This window comes from Podarcis bocagei (assembly GCF_964188305.1).
Source record: "Podarcis bocagei genome assembly, chromosome: 10".
NCBI classification, from domain to species: Eukaryota; Metazoa; Chordata; class Lepidosauria; order Squamata; family Lacertidae; genus Podarcis; species Podarcis bocagei.
In genome coordinates this window covers 50,317,756-50,337,834 of record NC_138135.1, presented here as the reverse complement: position 1 = coordinate 50,337,834, position 20,079 = coordinate 50,317,756, and the positions used below count along the sequence as shown (strand labels likewise).

Sequence of the window (20,079 nt, the reverse complement as noted above, 5' to 3'; positions counted from 1 at the left end):
GAGGGAAGGAAAGAGGGACAGAGGCCAGTGCTGCCCGCCATGGCACACTGGTTGAAAACCACTGCCTTAAACAAACAAACAATTACATTGCTGTTTTCTAGTAATGGTTTAAAAACCACTGGCTTACTTACTTGTAATATGTAGTAGTATGGAGGCTGAGGCACCGTTCAAACAAAGAATCTGTGTTGATTTTCTCCACTTGGATTACATTATTATTATTATATTATAATTATTTATTCAATTTATATCCTATCCTTAATTCTCAAGGATGCCAGGATGGCAAACACATCTATAATAGTAGATAGATAGCTAGATAGATAGACAGACAGACAGACAGACAGACAGATAGAAGATAGATAGATAGATAGACAGACATTCTTTCAACCAGCACTTTCAGCCATTTTTTAATTCCCTCATCAATAAGAAGAGAGACAGATACACCTCACCAGAGAGAGCATTCCACAACCTTCCATGAAAAGGCCCTCTCATGGGTCAAGTCCAAGCAGGCAACCCCCAGGTGTGGCGGCATCACACAGCTGTGTGGAGAAGATCTCACATGAACCCAAATGGCCACATAGGGGAATGATGGAAGGCATCTCCTTAAATTGTGGTAACTTGGAGAAACAGCAGGGGAACACATGAAAAATGGATATAGGAGTCACCACAGATGGGCTCAATTCCTCTACACACCTACACACAAACACACACACACACACACCGCTTCTCTGTTTGTTTACATGTTCAATAGCATAACCATATATTAAAATAAACAGAGTTTATTTGTATGAACCGGTCATACAACTTTTTTGTTTCATGTGTTTGTTTGGGAAAACCTTAATGGGAGATTATTATTCTTTTGTTTCTTCACTGGAGTGCTAAACCAGAAGAGTGGACAGTTTAGTGTTGGCAGGTGCAAAGCAAGGGCAGAATTGGTAGGAGGGATGGGATGAAGCCAGTATCTAATCATAGTAGCCTCCAGTTATTTTTATTTTTTCCCCACTTTCAATACCTCAAAAGATGCAGTGGACGGAGACAAGCCCAGATAAGCAAATGAGTATGCAAGCCAGCAAACAGTTTGCTGGGCTAGGACATACCTGTCAAGCAATGCAAGCAATGCTGAAAATCAATTTGTTCTGAATTCAAGCATGAGCAGCTTGCAAATCAGCTACCCAGTTGTCTAGGGATGCGAAGGGATCCTTTATGCTTACTCTACAAACAGAATTCTCCTAGAATACATTGCAATGGTGGGAGGTAAAGAAGTGACGGTGTTTGCTGTGTGTCATCTGAATTCCCGGATGCCACCTGAAACTGGTTATCTTCCCTGGCACTTAAAACACATCCACTCACCAAGCAAGCATCCTTGTTTTGGAAGTTACACAGGGTGCTCAAGCAAAAGCAGTAAGACCATATCATAGCTCCTGCTGTGTGAAAAGTACTAGAGTTGAATTCCTCCATGATCCTGCTCCACTACCCTGTGGGTTTGCAAGCTCCCTCTCCAATCACAGTGTGAGCTGCTGTGACATCACAGAATTCTCAAAAAACATTCTGCCTACTGAAGGAAAAGATCCACATACTGAAGCAATGGGCCAATATGCGAGGCTGCAGCAAGAGGAAATAATGGTGCAAGGAGGCAGATAAGTAAAATATTCAAAGGAGAAGTGGCTAATTAGAAAAAGGCAAGAGGGGCTGAATTGTGTATTGATCCAAAACGACAAATTTCTGGCTACAGATGTGTAACAGCTATTACAGCAGAGCTGTAAATTCTTTACTGTAACAGCAATAATTTAGTCAAGAGCTTATAATGCACATGCATTACAGTGGTACCTCGGGTTACAAACGCTTCAGGTTACAGACTCCGTTAACCCAGTAGTAGTACCTCAGGTTAAGAACTTTACCTCAGGATGAGAACAGAAATCGTGCGGCGGCGTGGCAGCAGCAGGAGGCCCCATTAGCTAAAGTGGTATCTCAGGTTAAGAACACTTTCAGGTTAAGAACAGACCTCCGGAACGAATTAAGTTCTTAACCAGAGGTACCACTGTACAGTGCATTGTACCTAGCACTGTAAGGCACTGCTGAAACATTAACGGAACAGTAAACAGCAATGCTGCAGTAGGGAAGGAAAGGCTGAAAGAACATTGCTGAGGTTGGTGCCTGCATTTCTTTATGCAATTTCCGAATGACAGAAAATCAATGCTTTGACCTTGATATCAACCCCTTTGAAAAAGAACACACTGGAAAGTACTCTCCTCCACCCATCTCAGGAAAGGAGACGTTTGCCAAGAAGACACAGTAAGAGACTTTGGATAAGATTCAGGTATAGATTGTTACCGTATAAACCAGTTGCCTTTATATGTCAAAAGCCAAGAATGAGCTAAGACCATCTAATGTGTGAATAAAAAAGGGTCATATTAGCTCAAAAGAAGCCACCTCGTTTTTTTGGAATGTATCCTGGGTTGTACAACAGGACACTTGCTTTCCATCTGAGAAAAACTTTCCTGTGCTCCATCCTTGCAGCAGGAAAAATCTCATCTAGATTTGCTGTATTCCAGGACTCCTGACACCAATGCACTTTGACAGTTTGGACACCAGAGCACTTGATAGATGATGGGTTAGATATTTCAACATTCACCAGACAGGACTGAGTCATAATGCTAGCTTTCAGCAGGTTGGTAGCTGCTGCTTACTGAGAGGAGAGTTCGGTTCTGCTCAGGAGCTGCTTGCTGTGTTCCTATAGGTATCTAGTTGGCCACTGTGAGAACAAGACGCCAGGCTAGATGGGCCCGTGGTTCTTTTCTTACATGTGCTTAACTTACCAAGAAACGTGAAGAATTGTGCCTACCTGCTATCGCCAGCGTTTGCCACATAGAGCTTTCCTAGCAAACACACCACAATGAGGGCCGTACAGCCGCCAGATATATTGTACACAGCCCTTTCTCGCTCTATCTGCAAGTCCTGAGGAATAAAAGAGAGAACCTGTCAGAATTTAACGCATAGAACCACATACTGTCGTTCTTTTCCCGGTGAGCGGTAACGCCGTCTGAAGCATAGTTATACTGAAAAGCAGACAATGCTGGGTTTTCTATTTCAGGCGCTTCAGAAAAATCAAAGAAGTTATGACAAATGTTTGATACATAGCAGAGGAGACTGGAGACTGAGGAAGGCAGTGAGAAGCTGACAGGGAAAAGGCGGAGGAGTATAAGAAAGATACAGAGCTAAGCAGCAATTACCTCATGGACAGAAAAAAAGGAAAGCCCAGTCTGCATGTGTAGCAGAATGGAAGCAGGGGAGTGGGCTGTATTAATTCAGAGTGCAGGTCAGGGATGTCATTTTTCAATGGCATGTTAAAAATAATTCCTTGCAAGGAAAAAGATAGCAGATTAGTACCCTAGTTCCCAACCCACTCCTTGCTGTAATAGATTTCTGCTAGTGAGGATGATTATTTTTATTATTTTTATTTATTTTTTTATTATTATTAATTATGTTATTATTACTACAGTGGTGCCCCGCAAGGCGAAATTAATTCGTTCCGCAAGTTTTGTCATCTAGCGAATTTTTCGTCTTGCGAATCACGAAATCCCATAGGAATGCATTGAAAATCAATTAATGCGTTCCTATGGTCAAAAAAAGTCCAAACAAAGCCAAATTTGGTACAATAACAGTTTATTAACTGCTCTTTAAAGTCACACATACTGTAAAGAGCAGTTCAAAAATTGAAGGGAAAATAAATTAACTTTATAAACAAAACATGTATTTGTTTTTAGACAAAGGAAACAAAGTCGCGAGACGTTTTCGACTTACGAAGCAAGCCCATAGGGAAATTCGTCTTGCGAGGCAAATCGAAAACGGAAAAACCTTTCGTCTAGCGAGTTTTTTGTCTTGCGAGGCATTCGTCTTGCGAGGTACCACTGTACTACTATTAGAGACTGCCCGTCTAGTTTTGCCACCTGAGGCAAAATGGGAAGGTGGCCGCCCACATGTGCCATCTGCCTACCCCCACTGCCCCTGTTGAAGTCTCACTTATTGGGGTCACAGGGCTTCTGGGTTCTGGCAAGATCTTGAAAGAACCCTGTGAGATCTCACTGGAAGTGGCTGCTTCTCCTCACTAACGGCAGCAAGGAGGGCGCACACAAAGAGGCAACCCTTAGATTTCACCACCTGAGGCGGCTGCCTCAGTCTGCCTCATGGACACAGCCCAGCTCTGTTATTACAACTTCTACACTGGGAAACATCTAAGAATGCAATTCCCTCTTCCTGTAGACTGAAGTGGTATGGTCTATTCTACTACCTCATTCTGGAGCCACGTGTATAACCACACACACTTGTTTTAGGCAAGTAAGAAACCACAGGAGGAAAACCAATAGCAAGAAGAACCATTTTGAAACTTGGTAAAGCTGCAAGCCTAATCATCTCAACTCAGGACTAAGTCCTATAAATTCAATGGGGCTTACACCCAGGGAAGTGAGTTTAGGATTGCAGCCTTATACATAGGAAGGTATAATAAAGGAACGACAAAGAAACACACACATTCAAGCCAAGTCACATTCTCACACTCTAGAAACAGGGTTTCCTAAACTTGGGTCTCTGGCTGCTTTTGGACCACAGTTCCCATCATCCCCACATTTAAGCCAGCAACTGCTTCAAGAAAGTCACTAGAATATTCAGATCTCTGCACAACATACCAACCATTTACATGGTATTGTCTTTAGAGCATGAAGTACTCTGTGGATGTTGGGTCATACACAATTAAGAGGCAGCCTGGAGGCAACGCAATTAATGCTTATATAACAAAAGGCATTGGTTGGAAACCTGAGCACCCTCTCACCCTGCCATGTTGCCAACCAAAAGAATCTCTCAGCAGCTGTTCATTTCAGACAAATTATCCACTGTATTTCAACACAGTTAAAATTCACCTTCTACCTAGTTTGGCCCCCAAAGCCAGTCATTCCTACCCTGAGTTTAGAAAAGATGATAATTCTCCATGAAGTATGAAATAAAAATTTAACTGCACAATGGGTGGACTTCTAAAAAGCACACCTCACCACAAGGGCAACGATTTGCTGTTATTATCTTATTCACTCCGTTTATATAGATAGCTCCGCCATAACAGGAGGAGCCCTCTGGGCAGCTCAGAACTCTCTCTCTCTCTCTCACTCTCTCTCTCTCTCTCTCTCTCCCTCAAACGCCATATAAATGAAAAACATTTTTTTAAAAAATAAAAAAACCTGAAAGACAAAATTTCAAACTCAATTGGTCAAATGCTGACCAACAAATGGTCACACATAATACAACTGGAAAGCATAACATAAGTTTTCATGACCAGAGGTGCATTTAAACATTTTCTACCATTATGCACACTGCAGAAAGGGTTGGGAATGAAGTGGCAAAATGGACTACCATTTTAGGCTGCAGGCGGAGGTTCACTTTTTAAAATGTTACTTATGCAAAAAAAAAAAAAACCTCCTGGAAAGCAGACTAGCTAAACTTCAGAAGGAGTTTAAAAACTTTGTCCCTTTTATACTTGATTCCCCACTCCCACCCCCACCGCTGAAGGGAGTTGTTTGGGGGGGGGGGTTAACTGTGAGGGGCACTTTAAAATAGTATCTGCCACGTGCAGGGAATCACTTCTGAATTTTATCCTATCATTTTGCTAAAAAGTCAATACCAGCTCTGAGCTACTTCCGAGCAGGAGCATCCAACATGGTGTTCTCAAGGCGACGTAAATTATAATATCCATCATCTCCTGTCAGAATGACCAACAGTGAGAGATAACAGGAATTACTGTCCGTGTTCGAAGGGCACCAGGTTGCGAACCTATGTTGCCCATTAACAAACTTGCATAACGTACCGTACTTTTCCATGTATGAGACTAGGGTTTTTTTACGTGAAAAGAATGTTTTAACATTGGGGTCATCTTATACACGGGTAGTGCTGAGTGTATTTTCTTAATTTTGAGTCCCCCAAAATAGGGGGCGTCTTATACACGGGGCATGTTATACACGGAAAAATACTGTACATGTGCCAAATGTGCATATCCAGCCTATTTGCTTATTTTCTTTTTTTTTACAAAAATCTTGTTAAGATAGCTGAGCGAACAGAATGCATAACATTAGCAGGAGTATCAATACTGAATGGCTGCCAAAAGAGCCGAGTTGTGTACACATAGCATACTGCCAAACGGGAGACAAATACATTTCCTCACAAAGAAGATCGCACTTGCAGTCCTTTTTGCAGGGCCCCCAAAAATACAGTGGAATCTATTCATTTCGTTTTTCCATGCCCTGGGGTGGGGGGCCTGAAGCAGGCCGTTTGTCATTATAACGTGGACTACATCCCTGGAGCATTCACAAGACTGGATCAAAATGCGCACAAACCAACCAACAGCTTTGCTTTCCACATATTAAAAACAGCCGATTTGTTTAGCAATTGCCATTAGTCACCTGCCATTTAACGTTCTTAATTATAAGAATAGACTTCTCACAGGAGAAAAGAGTGGCTAGTGGTTTGTTCCCTGGTCCTTAGCTACATATTCCCCTCTCAGGTCATGTCTTGCCCCAGAAGGTCATCCCTGCTCCCCTTATGGAAAATAAATGTATTGAGGGCAACACACTGTAACAAACAGTAGCCATGACAACTAGCGATAAGTCACACCATTCGTATTGACAACCAAGCCCCACAGTCATGCTTTCAGATCCAGTAGGCACCAGGTTAAGTAGAGCAATAGGAAAGTTATTTTGCACATGAGAAAGTTAAGAGGACTGCTTGGCAGGACTTGGCAGCAAGCAGTTCCCAAGTGGGCTGAAGCAGGGTATATGGATTGTGATGCTAATAGCATCTGTCACAAATAAGATTCTGTGCAGTTCAGAACTGAGGGCTCAATCCCATTTGCTCTATGAATTTCTGTGATGGTTTTGTGACAGGCACAAGCTGGAGCAAGATGTAAACTGCCCAATGAGGCCACCTACTGGCTCACGTGTGAACTGCACTTCAGGCTCCTCCAGACAACGTATTTATTCAGTATTCATCGTGTTTGATGAACACAGAGGTATAAAAGCACAAAGCCCTCAAAAGCTACTAAAGTTGTTCATATCACAAAGGCACTAAGTTTATCTCCCCACCGCTTTAATATTTTTATTGTACGTTTTGTTAAATTCAGCGTGGAGAAGCATTCTGGAGGTGAGTCAAATGGTTTATTATTCTTAGCCGAATTTATTTTTAATACTTTTTAAAATAAATAAATAAAAGCACACACATTTGAACATGACCCGCAAGGAAATACTGCTGCATGCAGTTTTGTTCCTGTGCATGCTTAAAGTCATCAAAAGTTGTTAACTCTGATAAATGGCAATACGCAAGCTGGGCATAATTATTATTTTTCTAGTTGTATGTGCTTTTACATCTAATCGCTTCAAAATTCACTAATGTTAAAATAAGATGTAAATAGGATTTGCTGCACTTCTATAAAGAGAGGGTTCTAGTGAAGATCAAATCCCCTGCATATTGATACGCAAAATAAATCAAGAAATCCGGCGTGGCAGTGCAGTAGCATACTAAGAGGTGCCATTTCCAATCCTTGACATCTCCTACAAAGTAGGGCCACAAAAGACCCTTGTCTGAAACCCTAGAGAGCTGCTTCCAGTCGGTGTAGGCAATGCTGATTCAGAAAGAGGCAGCTTCCTATATCCAAATCTGATTAAAATCAGCACACAGCATCCATTTGCGAAGCAAGGACCATAGCTCAGTAGCAGAGCATTTGTTCTGGATGCAGAAGGTCCCGGGTTCAACACCCCACATCTCCAAGCAGGGCTGGGAGAGCGAGCCCTGGGGAGCTGCTGCCTGTCTGGGTAGACAATACTGAGTTAGATGGGCAATGGCCCGACTCAGCATATAAAGACAGCTTCCTGTGTTCCTACAGATCCTGCATGCTTTATAGTGGTACCTCAGGTTACATACACTTCAGGTTACATACGCTTCAGGTTACAGACTCCACTAACCCAGAAGTAGTACCTCAGGTTAAGAACTTTACCTCAGGATGAGAACAGAAATTGTGCTCCGGCAGCGCGGTGGCAGCGGGAGGCCCCATTAGCTAAAGTGGTGCTTCAGGTTAAGAACAGTTTCAGGTTAAGTACAGACCTCCGGAATGAATTAAGTACTTTAACCTGAGGTAGCACTGTATTCTGAACTCAGGAAACCAAGTGAAGTTTTGTTTACCTTTTGAGGGGCAGTGTAATGGACGGGACAGAGGAGATTAGTACCACAGGGGAAGAGTTGTGGGTAGTCAGGAAGCTCCCTAAATAATGGAGCTTTTTTACATTTACTGGCCCTAATCCAGCTCTATCTGTGCATAAACAAAATGTGATCGTAAGACAAACTGCCTAAAAAACATGGATGAGAACACATATCCAAATGCACACAGGACCGCACATCCAATGGAAAGCAATGAGACCAAATGCTTCAGACTGAGAATAGAACTACGGTCAACAATCCAGCAACGAAGAGATGCGCATCAGCCCAATTCACACACATGTGTGAGCCTGGCTTTCCCAAGAGAATCGCCTTCGTTGGGTCAGGGCAGGGTGGACCCAAAGAAACACAGGTAGAACTCTGCTCGTAAGGCAAGCTTTCCCACATCCCTCCTCTTCAACTGCAGCCCTTGGGGACCGCCAAGATGCCAGTTCTGAGCATGGAGTGCAAGGAGAGTGACAGAAGACCGCACACATCAATGTGTGCAGAAGAAGGCAATGTAAATCATGGGGCCAACTTGCATGAGTGGGAAAGTCCCTTTCTACTTATGGCGTTTGCCCATTCTTTGGAGATACGTTTGTATTGGGGGAGAGAAGGGGTTAATAGGTTGACCAATGAGAAAGCACGGGGCGGAGCCTACCTGATTTTGAGGCTCAGCCCAGAGGGGGGGAGATAGAGGAGTCAGAGTGAGCTAGAGACCGAGCCAAGACTGAGAGGGAATAGAGTGACAGCGTTTCAAATATATTTTAAAACTTGTTTGTGTTTGAAATAAACTTTAATCTTCATTGGTAACTCTACCTGATTGAGACTCAGTACTTCACTGGGGAGCCCTGGGATTTCCCCACAAAATTGGTGGCAGGGGAAGAATAAAGTAGTGGTATACAAGTCAATAGTCCGTGAAACGAATGCCAAACTACTCAAGCAAGCCACCTCTGGATCAAACCTATGGATTTCTCAAACACATCCAACTGTATGGACTAAAAACTGCCCATTTTAAAAAGGGCATCAGATCCTCAAGATTTTGCACCTGCTTTGCAAATTCCTGTAGGTGTGAATGCAAGAAAACCTAAAATGTAAAACTAGCGTTTTTACCAAGGGGTTTACAAGTATTAACTTATTTTTTTATATTCATCTGGTGAAACCAATATCTTTTTTCCCCCACATAGTTCAGTAATATTCTGGTTTTCTTGCTTAATTGTCAATCAATATGAATGTTTTAAACAACTTTTAATTTTATCTTGCTAATTCATGCTTCTGCCCTCAATTATTTTTCAACCCCAATTATTTTTAAACAACAGGGTCTCTCTAAGGCCTCTGAAGCCGTCTCAAAGAAGGGAAAACCACAAAAGATGTAACCTATGGAGATGATCAGAACAGTAATTATCAAGCAATTTAATGATTTAGTTACTGAGAACAATTTAATTATTAGCAGCCAGTGGACACAAAGGAGGAAAAATTCTGCAAAGTCTGTAAGTACAAAGAAAGGGCTGTTTTTTCTCTCCACCATAACACATGTGATCAATACGACTCGCAAATGCAATCTCAAAATCTGATTAGTCTCCATAATTCTTCCTAAATTAATGTTAACACATTTAAACAGAACTCAATTCATTCCCTATATTTCCAAAGTTCAGGGGTGACTGTGAATTTAACAGCAGGTTTGGGGGAACCTGAAGGTTTTCAGAAATAAAAATTTAAAAATAAAATAAAAAACCACCCTATTGGAAAGACACCCAAAAACTGTCTCAGGAGGACTGAGAATCCTCAGTGGCTACAGAATACCGACTGATTGTTAGGGCCAGAGGAGGGAGAAACAACAAATCAGATGGCACAGAATGGAGAGGGGAATGGTTGGCTGACGGGAACATGGCAACATTTTGTCATAGCTTCCATGTGTAAAATAAAATTTCCAGCTTCTCACATAAATACATTCCAAGACAAAACAGGGGCAGAGAGAGGGAGAGAGCAAGAGGGAAAGAGGGAACAGGGTTGCAACTTTACTCCAAACCATGGTTTATGGAGGAACTGTGGTTTGCAATGGTACACAATGTAACATGGTTAACACAGGAAGGGGGAAAAGTGGTCTATAAAGTAGAGATGAGGAACAGGAACAGTAGTTCACAAAACTAGTTTTGGAGTACAAATCATGATTTGATGAAGTCAGCATTACATTTGTGCTGGGGAAGATGATGCAATGCATCAGATACTGGCTATAAACTCTGGTTATATTCTGTCATCAACTTAGGGCTCTTCAGGTGAAGTCTACTGCAGGCCCAGCAAAGAAAAACAGGTCTACGTTAACTGAGCCAGGCCACAGATTCTTGGGTGCACCACTGCAATAGTTGCCACATGGATCATGACGGTCGCCTAACTCTAAACCAGTGTTCTGTGCCCTCTTTTAGACTGCAACTTGGAAGCTCTCACCGGTGACACTTAAGGCACAAACTGTGTGCCCACAATTACTCATATTAGGACCGTTACGCAGGTTTCTAGTGGAGGTTCCTTTTGCCAGTAAAAGCCCAATAATACCATTAAGAAGATTTATTTATCTTTAGCAGACAAACTTATTAAATGTGCTGACGTTAGCATGTCAATTCCCCCTCCCCCCCAACTGTACCCAAAACAACAGAGAAGGATCCTACCATTAGCCTACTAAGCACAGCAGAAGAGACACCTACCATTTCCCTGAAAGCTGTCTCAATAGCCCCCATAATGAGGCACTCATGAGATATCTTCTTCTCCGTAAAGAAGCGAGTCGGAGGGGTGCCGGGTGATCCCGGGGCGCCAACACTCCCCCGTAAGGAGGCTGCTCTGGTTAGAGTTCGGGTGTTAGCAGCCATGCTTTCTGGCTCCTCCCCCAGGCAGGTCGGGGGAGGGACGGCCGAGTTCTTCAGGATGTCCACAATCTCCTGCAGCTGCTCTGCAATATGATGCTGAAGCAGCTTTGATGCTACAACAGCCGCCCCAGATCCAGCGTGCCCATCAAATAACGACCAGTAGTGGAAAGATACGCCGTCCGATTCCTGCGTAAGTATTATTAAAACAAAACAACAACATAAATGAATGGGGTTTCAAGAGTGGCTCCAGTCATGAACAAATGCATTTCCCAATGCCAATTCCCAATTCCAAGGATGGCCAAATCATAGATAAACAGATGCATTTCCCAATTTCAAATCGTAAAATTTTCAGAGAGAGAGAAAGAATGGTATTTGCAATGTCTCCACCCGCCAACTACGGAAAGCATACCAAAGGGTCAGGTTTTAGATACTCAGCCTTAATTCGTTGAAAATAACTAGCAACCGCTAGCCTTGTTTTCACTACCACCACACTGCCTATAAATATCCTATTGTGAAAGGGAAAATAAATCCCAATCTTCAGCTATAGTTTAACATACGTAATCATGTATGTTAGCAGAAAAGCATGTTCTGTTTTAAAAGCTGGTCATTTATAGTCATTTAGTTCCCTTTGTATTTCACCCCTGAGACAGGACACCCAGCAATACTAACCAGTTTTACTGTGGTTCTGCCGCTGGAAAACCTGTAAATCTAGTACCAGGTAGTTTAAAAAATAATTAAGTGATACCTTTGTGTTATTTTATAGGTAAGCTAAAGGTAAAGGACCCCTGGACGGTTAAGTCCAGTCAAAGGCGACTATGGGGTTGCAGCGCTCAACTCGCTTTCAGGCCGAGGGAGCCAGCGTTTGTTCACAGACAGCTTTCCAGGTCATGTGGCAAGCATGACTAAACCGCTACTGGCGCAACGGAACACCATGATGGAAACCAGAGCACACGGAAATGCCGTTTACCTTCCCACCACAGTGGTATCTATTTATCTACTTGCACTTTTTGGTGTGCTTTCGAACTGCTAGGTTGGCAGGAACTGGGACAGAGCAACAGGAGCTCACCCCGTTGTGCGGATTCAAACCGCCAACCTTCTGATCGGCAAGCCCAAGAGACTCAGTGGTTTAGACCACAGCGCCACCCGCATCCCTGCTAACTGGCAGGTCTACTCAGAACTAAACCCCAATGAGGTCAACGAGACTTACTCCCAGTGCATGCATGGTCAACAAGACTCACACCCTGCGTGCAGGGTTTGATTTTCTGAGCATAGTTCAATATATATGGATAAACACTCACTGTGTGCATCTGACCAAGTATCCCCTGGCCTGTGACAATTCATTGCACAATTTTATTTTACAATTAGATTCATACACTGCTTTTCCACCCAAGGCCCTCAAAGCAGGTTATGACCAAAAATGAAAAGACAAGCCTCATTTTATGAAATAAGACTGGAGTAACCCAAGACAAAACAAGATCAATCAGATATCTGATAACTATGCATAAACATTAGATTATTAGCAGCAACAAAAAAACAGTAAAATGCAAAATTTGAAGTCTGGCTGAATGAAGAGTGTGTGTGTGTGTGTGTGTGTGTGTCATAATTAAGAAAAAAGCACATGTCACAGTACTTAAAATTGCTTTAAGGAGTAAACCAGTACATTTCCAAGCTAATAGATTCCCCCCCCAAAAAAAATCTTTGTGAGGCTGTCTGCTAGTTGATGTCACGCTGGGAGACTTCTCCTAAGTGCTTGCAACCCTCAGGTTTTTATCCATTTGCTTTAATAAGTTTTGAGAGATGCAACAATATCTCAGCAAGAAACGCAGAATGAAATGTCTCACTCCTGTGCTACCACACACTAATGTGGCAGACAAAGGCGGCGAGCTTCAGATTCTTTTAAAAAGGCAGCCCAGTGAAATGGGCTAGCTTCTGGAACAAGACTGCCCTCTAGCAGCAAGCGTTTCGCGGCAATCATATTTTAAAGCTAATCTCTTCTGAAACACTGAAGCTCAATAAACTCAGGCTATGTATTTCAAAGCATGTTATCATCTATACATATATTAAATTCTTAACCGGTTTTAAAATGATGCACCCAGAGAACTGGGAAATGAACCATGGAACAGCAAAGGTACAGATAACACTTGTAAGTTAGTTACCTAAGTTAGACTATTGAATCTTATTTGAGGACAAGATGTTCCTTCAAAAAATCCACAACGCACAGAAACAGGTGTGTGAGAAAGATTTTTCTGGGTTTAAAGCAGAAGAGGGCACAGATTTGCATATGATTTATTTTCTAGGCAAAATTGTGTTCTCATTAGCGAGTGAGGTAAAAGGACTAAAAAAAAAATGAGGCTACACAAAAGTACTAAGATGTCTGACAATGAGGTCAGCAAATTAAAACTTTTCCATAACTGTATTTCTGTACAGTCATACCTCGGGTTGAAGCAGCTTCAGCTTAAGCATTTTTGGGTTGCGCTCCACGGTGACCCGGAAGTAAAGGAGCACATTACTTTTGGGTTTCACCACTCGCGCATGCGGAGACGCTCAAAATGACGTCACGTGCATGCGTGGAAGCGGCAGGTCACGACCCGCGGACGCGCAGGCACGGGTTGTGTTCGCTTCAGGATGCAAATGGGGCTCCGGAACGGATCCCGTTCACATCCAGAGGTACCACTGTACTAGAAATAATTTAACCTGTTGCATTTCTGCCTGTCAAAGAACTTTCAGGCACAAGAGCCCTGCTCTGCACCAGTGCTACCCCTAAATCATGCAAAGCCAGTTGTTGTTTTTTACTGCATTTTCCTTAAAAAAAAAAAGCCAAGAGACTAAAGTATAGCAACACCAGACTACACTTCAGGGTTGTCGTACACTCCTCTCTCATTCCTCCCACCCTCAATCCACCTGCCACTGTATAACAAAATTGGGCTATTTTGGAGGGGTGACATAGCCCATGCTTTCTCTCTGCTGCAATGTCCCCCTGATATATGGATATACTAAAATGTGCTGGACGTGCGTGGCAATTCTTTTTATGTTTGCATACTCAAAAGAGGGGGAAATCACATTTCTGAATGAAATTAAATTGGTTAGAAAGAGCACACAAACGCCTGTGTTTGCAGTTAACTTGTGGTTTTGGGTGGGCCATAGCTAAACTAAAATCTTGAATTCCTTGGTTGTTTTCTCTGGGCAACAGCCACTTCTTTACCAAAGAAAAACAAAGATCAGCTTCAAAATGAATCAGCAAGTCCTTGTTGTTTAGAGAAGGGACTTCCTGGTTAAGGCCATTTTTAAAAATCTTTCCTGGCACACCTGCGATTCTAGAATTTCTCTACAGCACTCAGCAATCACAGCTGTGACTTTACTCTCATTTTCTAAAAGCACTGAAAGGCTGGACCGGGTTCATTTCACACATTTTGCTTTATTATCTCTAATTCTACAAGGGCTAGAGACTTCCATTTCTCAAAAGTTTTTTTTTTGGGGGGGGGGACAAGCTCAGAGTCTCCTCCCTCTTGTTGGCCCCAGGTCAACTGGCATTTTGGGGGGAAAGGAAGAAGCTGCGTCTGTCTCTGGCTGCACTTGTTATTTGATGAACCTCAAATCATGCACCAGGAGCAAAAGCTGCAGAGCTGTAGCCAACTTGCTCACCCTGAAGAGTGGCTGCTCTAAAACCAATGGACTTAAATGAGCATGTCCATTAAACTAAATGGGTCTAACTTAGTTGGATACCATACGTAATTTTGAATGTCACTGCTCCATACATGCTAAGGTGACTCATGGAGGCGAACAGCAGCTTCTGCTCACAGCTAATGAGCCTTACAATCTGGGCATCCTAAGCAGAGCTTCACCCTCTGCAAAGAAAACAGCAGCCACCATGACCAGCTGTAATCACCTAAACCTTATTTATCATACTAAGTTTCAAAACGTAGCTCTGGAGCAGCTGTAAGTACAGGACAAGGTTGCCAGGTTGGCACATAAGAAGAGCTCTGCCAAAGGCTTATCTGAGCCCCACATCCCGTTCTCACAGGGGTGAACCAGAGGGTGATGTGGACTTCAGAGATAGGAATGAGTGCAATGGCAAGTCCCGCCGATAGTCTTCTCCTCCCTGGATTTGTCTGATCCTCTTTTAAAGCTGTCCTAGTTGGTGACCATCGTCAGCTGAAGCAATCATTGGAAGCATTTCAGGGGCTGAACCCAGAACTTATAAGTCAATCCACATTTTCAACACAATTGTTCATAGGGGTGCAAAACAAGCTGAGCGATCAAAGACAGCACCAGAAGCTGGAAAGAATGGGAACTATTGCCCATTCTATCCACAATTGCCATGCTTACACACATGTGTTTTACTGAGAGAACATTGCAGCGTAGACTACTTGCACAAGGATTCTGCAAGTGAAGCAACCATCTCACTGTGGACAGATTAAAGAAGGAAGCGGCAACTTACTGAATTCTCTTTCAGCTGCAGTCCTTCCCCATTTGGCAACGAAGACCTCCGTTTAGTAGAGGAGTTTTTGTTTGGTGTGGAATTAGTTCCTCCTGCTTTCTTCTTGACCGAAAGTACTTCACAACTGGCCTGGTCTTCATTGTGTGTACTTTTACCCGCATTGATCACCCTAATAAATAAACAAAATATAAATAAGCAGCGTAAGAAGTTATTTTTTAAAAAACAACATGTGTTTGTGTTTATTTGACGAATTTGTACACCACCCTTCAATAATATACACACAGAGAAAGAATACAAACAAAATTTTAAAAATACAACGTTCAGATTCAATTCACTTGGAATAAGCCAGATGTCTACTCTGGCCTGAGCAAGGGCTGCTGGGAATAAAGCCAGAAAATGCAGTCTACAATTCTGTAATTCTCCACAATCATTTCTTGACTTGGAAGGAATCACACTGTTGGGACACTTCTGAAGGAACAGGAAGCTCAGAGCACAAAATCCATGTCAGATAAAATTAATGGTTCATCTACCACAGAAGTCTGCCCATCAACAACGGCCGCACATCTGTTTCATGGATGCTCAAATGAGGACACAATGGTGGAACCCATTCCCTGCTTTTAATCCTGAACATATGGTAGATAAGGACTGTTTATCTCGGAAAACTGAGGCTGCATTTTGGCTACCATGGCCAGCAGATCCCAAAATTCCTATTCATGTATTCATCTAATCTACTTATTTACAGGGATTTCTGCCATACACCCATCAACTGTGATGAGAACAGCTACTGGCAGCTACAACTGCAGTACAAGATTATTTCTTATCCATCCCCTTCCTGTGTCCAATGTGACTCAATATGGAAAAGGCTTGTTCCCAACATTTTGCCCACATTGTGACATGCAATGGCATCACAAAATACAATAGGGCAAGGCTTGCCAGTGAACTCCAAGGTGGCATGGTGAAGCCTTTCAAACTCAGGAACTTCCTGGGCTCATTGTTTGTGACATTCTGGTTGGTCCCAATAAAGACGTTGCCTGCTGCAGCTTTTATAAAGTTTTCTAGGGATGGGTCCTCGATTGTGTTATCCAAGTATATATGGCCAGAGGGAAAATCTAAATCATTCATGCTGTCGTAAGTAATATTTTGGACACCATGGCAGTTATTTCAATCTATATCTCCTGAGGTGCCTGAAAAGTAAATAGTCACGCTGTTTCTGAAAGCCATGATGATGTTACTTTGAGATCTCGGAATGGCTAAATTATTTTTCAATAATGTAACATGCAAAACGGGCCTTGTGGCACCATTTCCAGACATTCTATGAATGAGATGAGTTTTTCTTGACTATGTTGAAAAATCAGCCTTCCCCCAGCCTTCAACTACAACTCCCAACAGCCCCAGACACAAGAATCAGGGATGCTGGGAGTTATCTTCTGAAACGTCTTGTGGGCACCAAGTTGTTAAAGGCTTCTTCAGATCAAGCCTACACAGCATATAAACTGCCAAGCTGAACCTACTCCCCCTTGCCTCGCATTTCACCCCACTAGAGACTAAGAACTCTCTTGTTTTTTGCTGCCTGCCTGTGATAACAGAAATAGGGAGACCACAGTAGATAACCAACAACCTGCATTTGGCTCGGTGGGGCTCTCTCTGTGCAGAGCTGCTTTGGATGACAAGATTTTAAACAAAGGTTTCTGCAGTGCTGTAAATGCCACCGCCAAACAGCTGGGGAAAAGCTACAGCACATTAAACTAAAGCAGAGGGAGACTAGAGGAACACTCTTATACTGGGAATAATCCATCCATCTCAATACATCATGAAAACTGTATCTGAGAGTCTTGAGCTGCCAGGAGCAACAAACTAAAAATTTATCCATCATCAACCTATACCTTGGTTTTCCTCCCAAAGGTGCCCAAAACAACTACCCATCTAGAACACAAAAGAAACTCAAATCAGTTCAAGAAGTTACAGCTAGAATAAACGGGTCTTTTAAAAAGGCACCCGAAAACCATTACAAATCTGACTGTAGCTTCAAAAAGGTTCTCTCCCACATGTCAAACATACCTCCGATACCAGTGGGACACTACATGGAGCTTGCTCAACCTGATCTGAAGGTGAAGTTCACAGAAGGAGGGGAAAGAGAGATTTAGGCATTCTGGCCCCACACTGTATGCAGTCCAGACACCCAGGGCAGGCCCCTGGGACAAATGGGTCTCAATAGTCAGCGATAAGAAGGCTGACCGTTCTGTTTTATTACCTCCCTTAATCATAAGAAAACCTGATGCATCCAAATGCTTGCTTTTAGCATCGGTCATTCAGATAGTCAACCCTTTCTTCCCAAGCTATCAAAATCATGCAAATTGTGACACCTTTGTGCCTAGGTAGAATGTGGAGGTGCCTATTCACACCCAATGGGTGGAGACGTGCTAAACTGGGCTGTTGTGTTACAAACAAACAAAATATTTAAGTGTGGGACGGCACACGCAGCAAAGATGCAAGTACCGTATTTTTCGCTCTATAACACGCACCAGACCATAACACGCACGTAGTTTTTAGAGGAGGAAAACAAGAAAAAAAATATTCTAAACGAAATAGTGGATATATGATTTTTGTGGTTCATGCTGTGGCCACAGACATGTGATCTGACAGTGAGTTTAGAGTAGCCCAATGCAAAAATCCTGAGGATCCATGTGGATCCATGCTTTGTAACCACGGAGGAGGGAAGGAAGGGGAACCATGGATCTTCTGCTCACGACTGCAGCAGATCCCCCCCGCCACCCGCAGGCATTCGCTCCATAACACGCACAGACATTTCCCCTTACTTTCTAGGAGGAAAAAAGTGAGTGTTATGGTGCAAAAAATACGGTAAACAAATGAGAGGAACCATTAACTTTTTCATTAATTTTCTCTTTTACGTTTTCCAAATAAGGCCTTTCAGATGGGACATGTATGAAAGGCAACTTCCTGCTGCCCCTTTACTCCAGGCAGACATGTTAAGACATTCTTCAATCTGCCCTATTACCTTATTCTCCTCCCTCTCTAAAACTGTCCCTCATATTTACAGAAAAATCGAATGTAGGTCTCCTTGGAGACAGTTTCTATTCTGAATCAATTTTATTAAACATTTTCAAGATACAATACCATAAAGAAACCAAGCAAAGCTATTATCTAAAGAGAGAAAAATAATAAAAAGGAAAAGAGAGAGGAATAGAAAAAAGAAACACACCCACACAAACACAAAATGTTATATTCTATCAACCTTATATCTTAATCTACAATACACAATCAGAGACCCACGTCTTCCCGGCTCCCCAGGACTTATCATACTTATATTATTTAATATTAATTTTAAAAAACTATAAAGGTGATAGTTTCTATTGACTTCCATGATACTTACTCCCAAAGTAGTTCATATACAACCGCAACCTAAATATCACAATAATATAACATCCCACTGAAGGCAAACATCTTTACCCGGGACTGGAACATTTGTGCCGTGTGCTTTCAGGACCCTCATCCTATTTCTGTGACTGTAATTTGTTTTGGCTGTTTTGAATACTGAATGTTAAATTGCTATAACTCACCCTGGGACCTGCTGGTGGAGGGGGATTAATAATAATTAATAATAATAGCAATGTGGCAATCTGCAGACTTGGGGTCTCCCAGGGTTCAAGGAAAACAAGATAAATGGCTTATATAAAATTATTTCAAGCTTTCAAAATTCTCCTTCACGTTTAATATGTGTGGAAAGTTTAAACTCTGAGAGTTTGGCAGTGGTGGCGCTAATCCATTTTGATACAGCTGTCAACTTAAATTAGCACACAGCTATTCACGTGACTGGAACCAGTTCACATATGCCCACAGAGGATTTGTTCCTTTCTCAGTACTCACTCCCTGCAACATATATATAGCACAAAATAATGTCATCCGTTTATCAGAAAACTACTGCGGCAAAATCAGACTTCATGTGAAGTTCTCGCCTATATACTCGTTTGCTTGGAACCTGATTCTAATGGTGAGAAGTTGTGGTGAGAAGTTTTAGAAAGGAAATCTATTTTTTGCTTTTGCAATTAAGATTGGGCAGCTTTTGTCTTATTACAAGACAGACATGTGCTCTCAGCAGCGGGATTCTTCTTATGTGCATTACACTCAATAAGGGAAAAGAATATATTAGTAATAATATTAATTAATTAAATCTGTATACAGTGGTACCTCTGGTTACGTACTTAATTCGTTCCGGAGGTCCGTTCTTAACCTGAAACTGTTCTTAACCTGGAGCACCACTTTAGCTAATGGGCCCTTCTGCTGCGGCCACACCGCCACCGCGTGATTTCTGTTCTCATCCTGAAGCAAAGTTCTTAACCCGAGGTGCTATTTCTAGGTTAGCGGAGTCTGTATCCTGAAGCGTATGTAACCTGAAGTGTATGTAACCCGCGGTATCACTGTACTGCCCTATACCCATAAGTCTCAGGATGGTTCACAACAGAAAATTACAGTATACAACGCACAAAATTAATAATAATAATAATAATAATAATAATAATAATAATAATAATAATATCAATAAAT

General features: G+C 42.3%; 1 protein-coding gene across 2 annotated transcripts in view; it reads right to left on the bottom strand.

The window, feature by feature from the left end:
* Positions 1 to 20,079, bottom strand: part of PPM1H (protein phosphatase, Mg2+/Mn2+ dependent 1H) — an 82,360-nt gene that overhangs the window by 31,332 nt on the left and 30,949 nt on the right. Inside the window, exons 1-4 of one of the 2 annotated variants that reach the window (XM_081211689.1) lie at positions 16,257 to 16,358; positions 15,517 to 15,685; positions 10,920 to 11,264; positions 2,840 to 2,952 (exon numbers count right to left, since the gene is read on the bottom strand). In XM_081211689.1, coding sequence (XP_081067815.1) covers positions 2,840 to 2,952; positions 10,920 to 11,264; positions 15,517 to 15,685; positions 16,257 to 16,279 — 650 coding nt within the window. In that variant the 5' untranslated portion in view covers positions 16,280 to 16,358. Of the gene's footprint in view, positions 1 to 2,839; positions 2,953 to 10,919; positions 11,265 to 15,516; positions 15,686 to 16,256; positions 16,359 to 20,079 lie in introns of those variants that run through there. The other variant, XM_081211688.1, reaches the window with a different exon arrangement.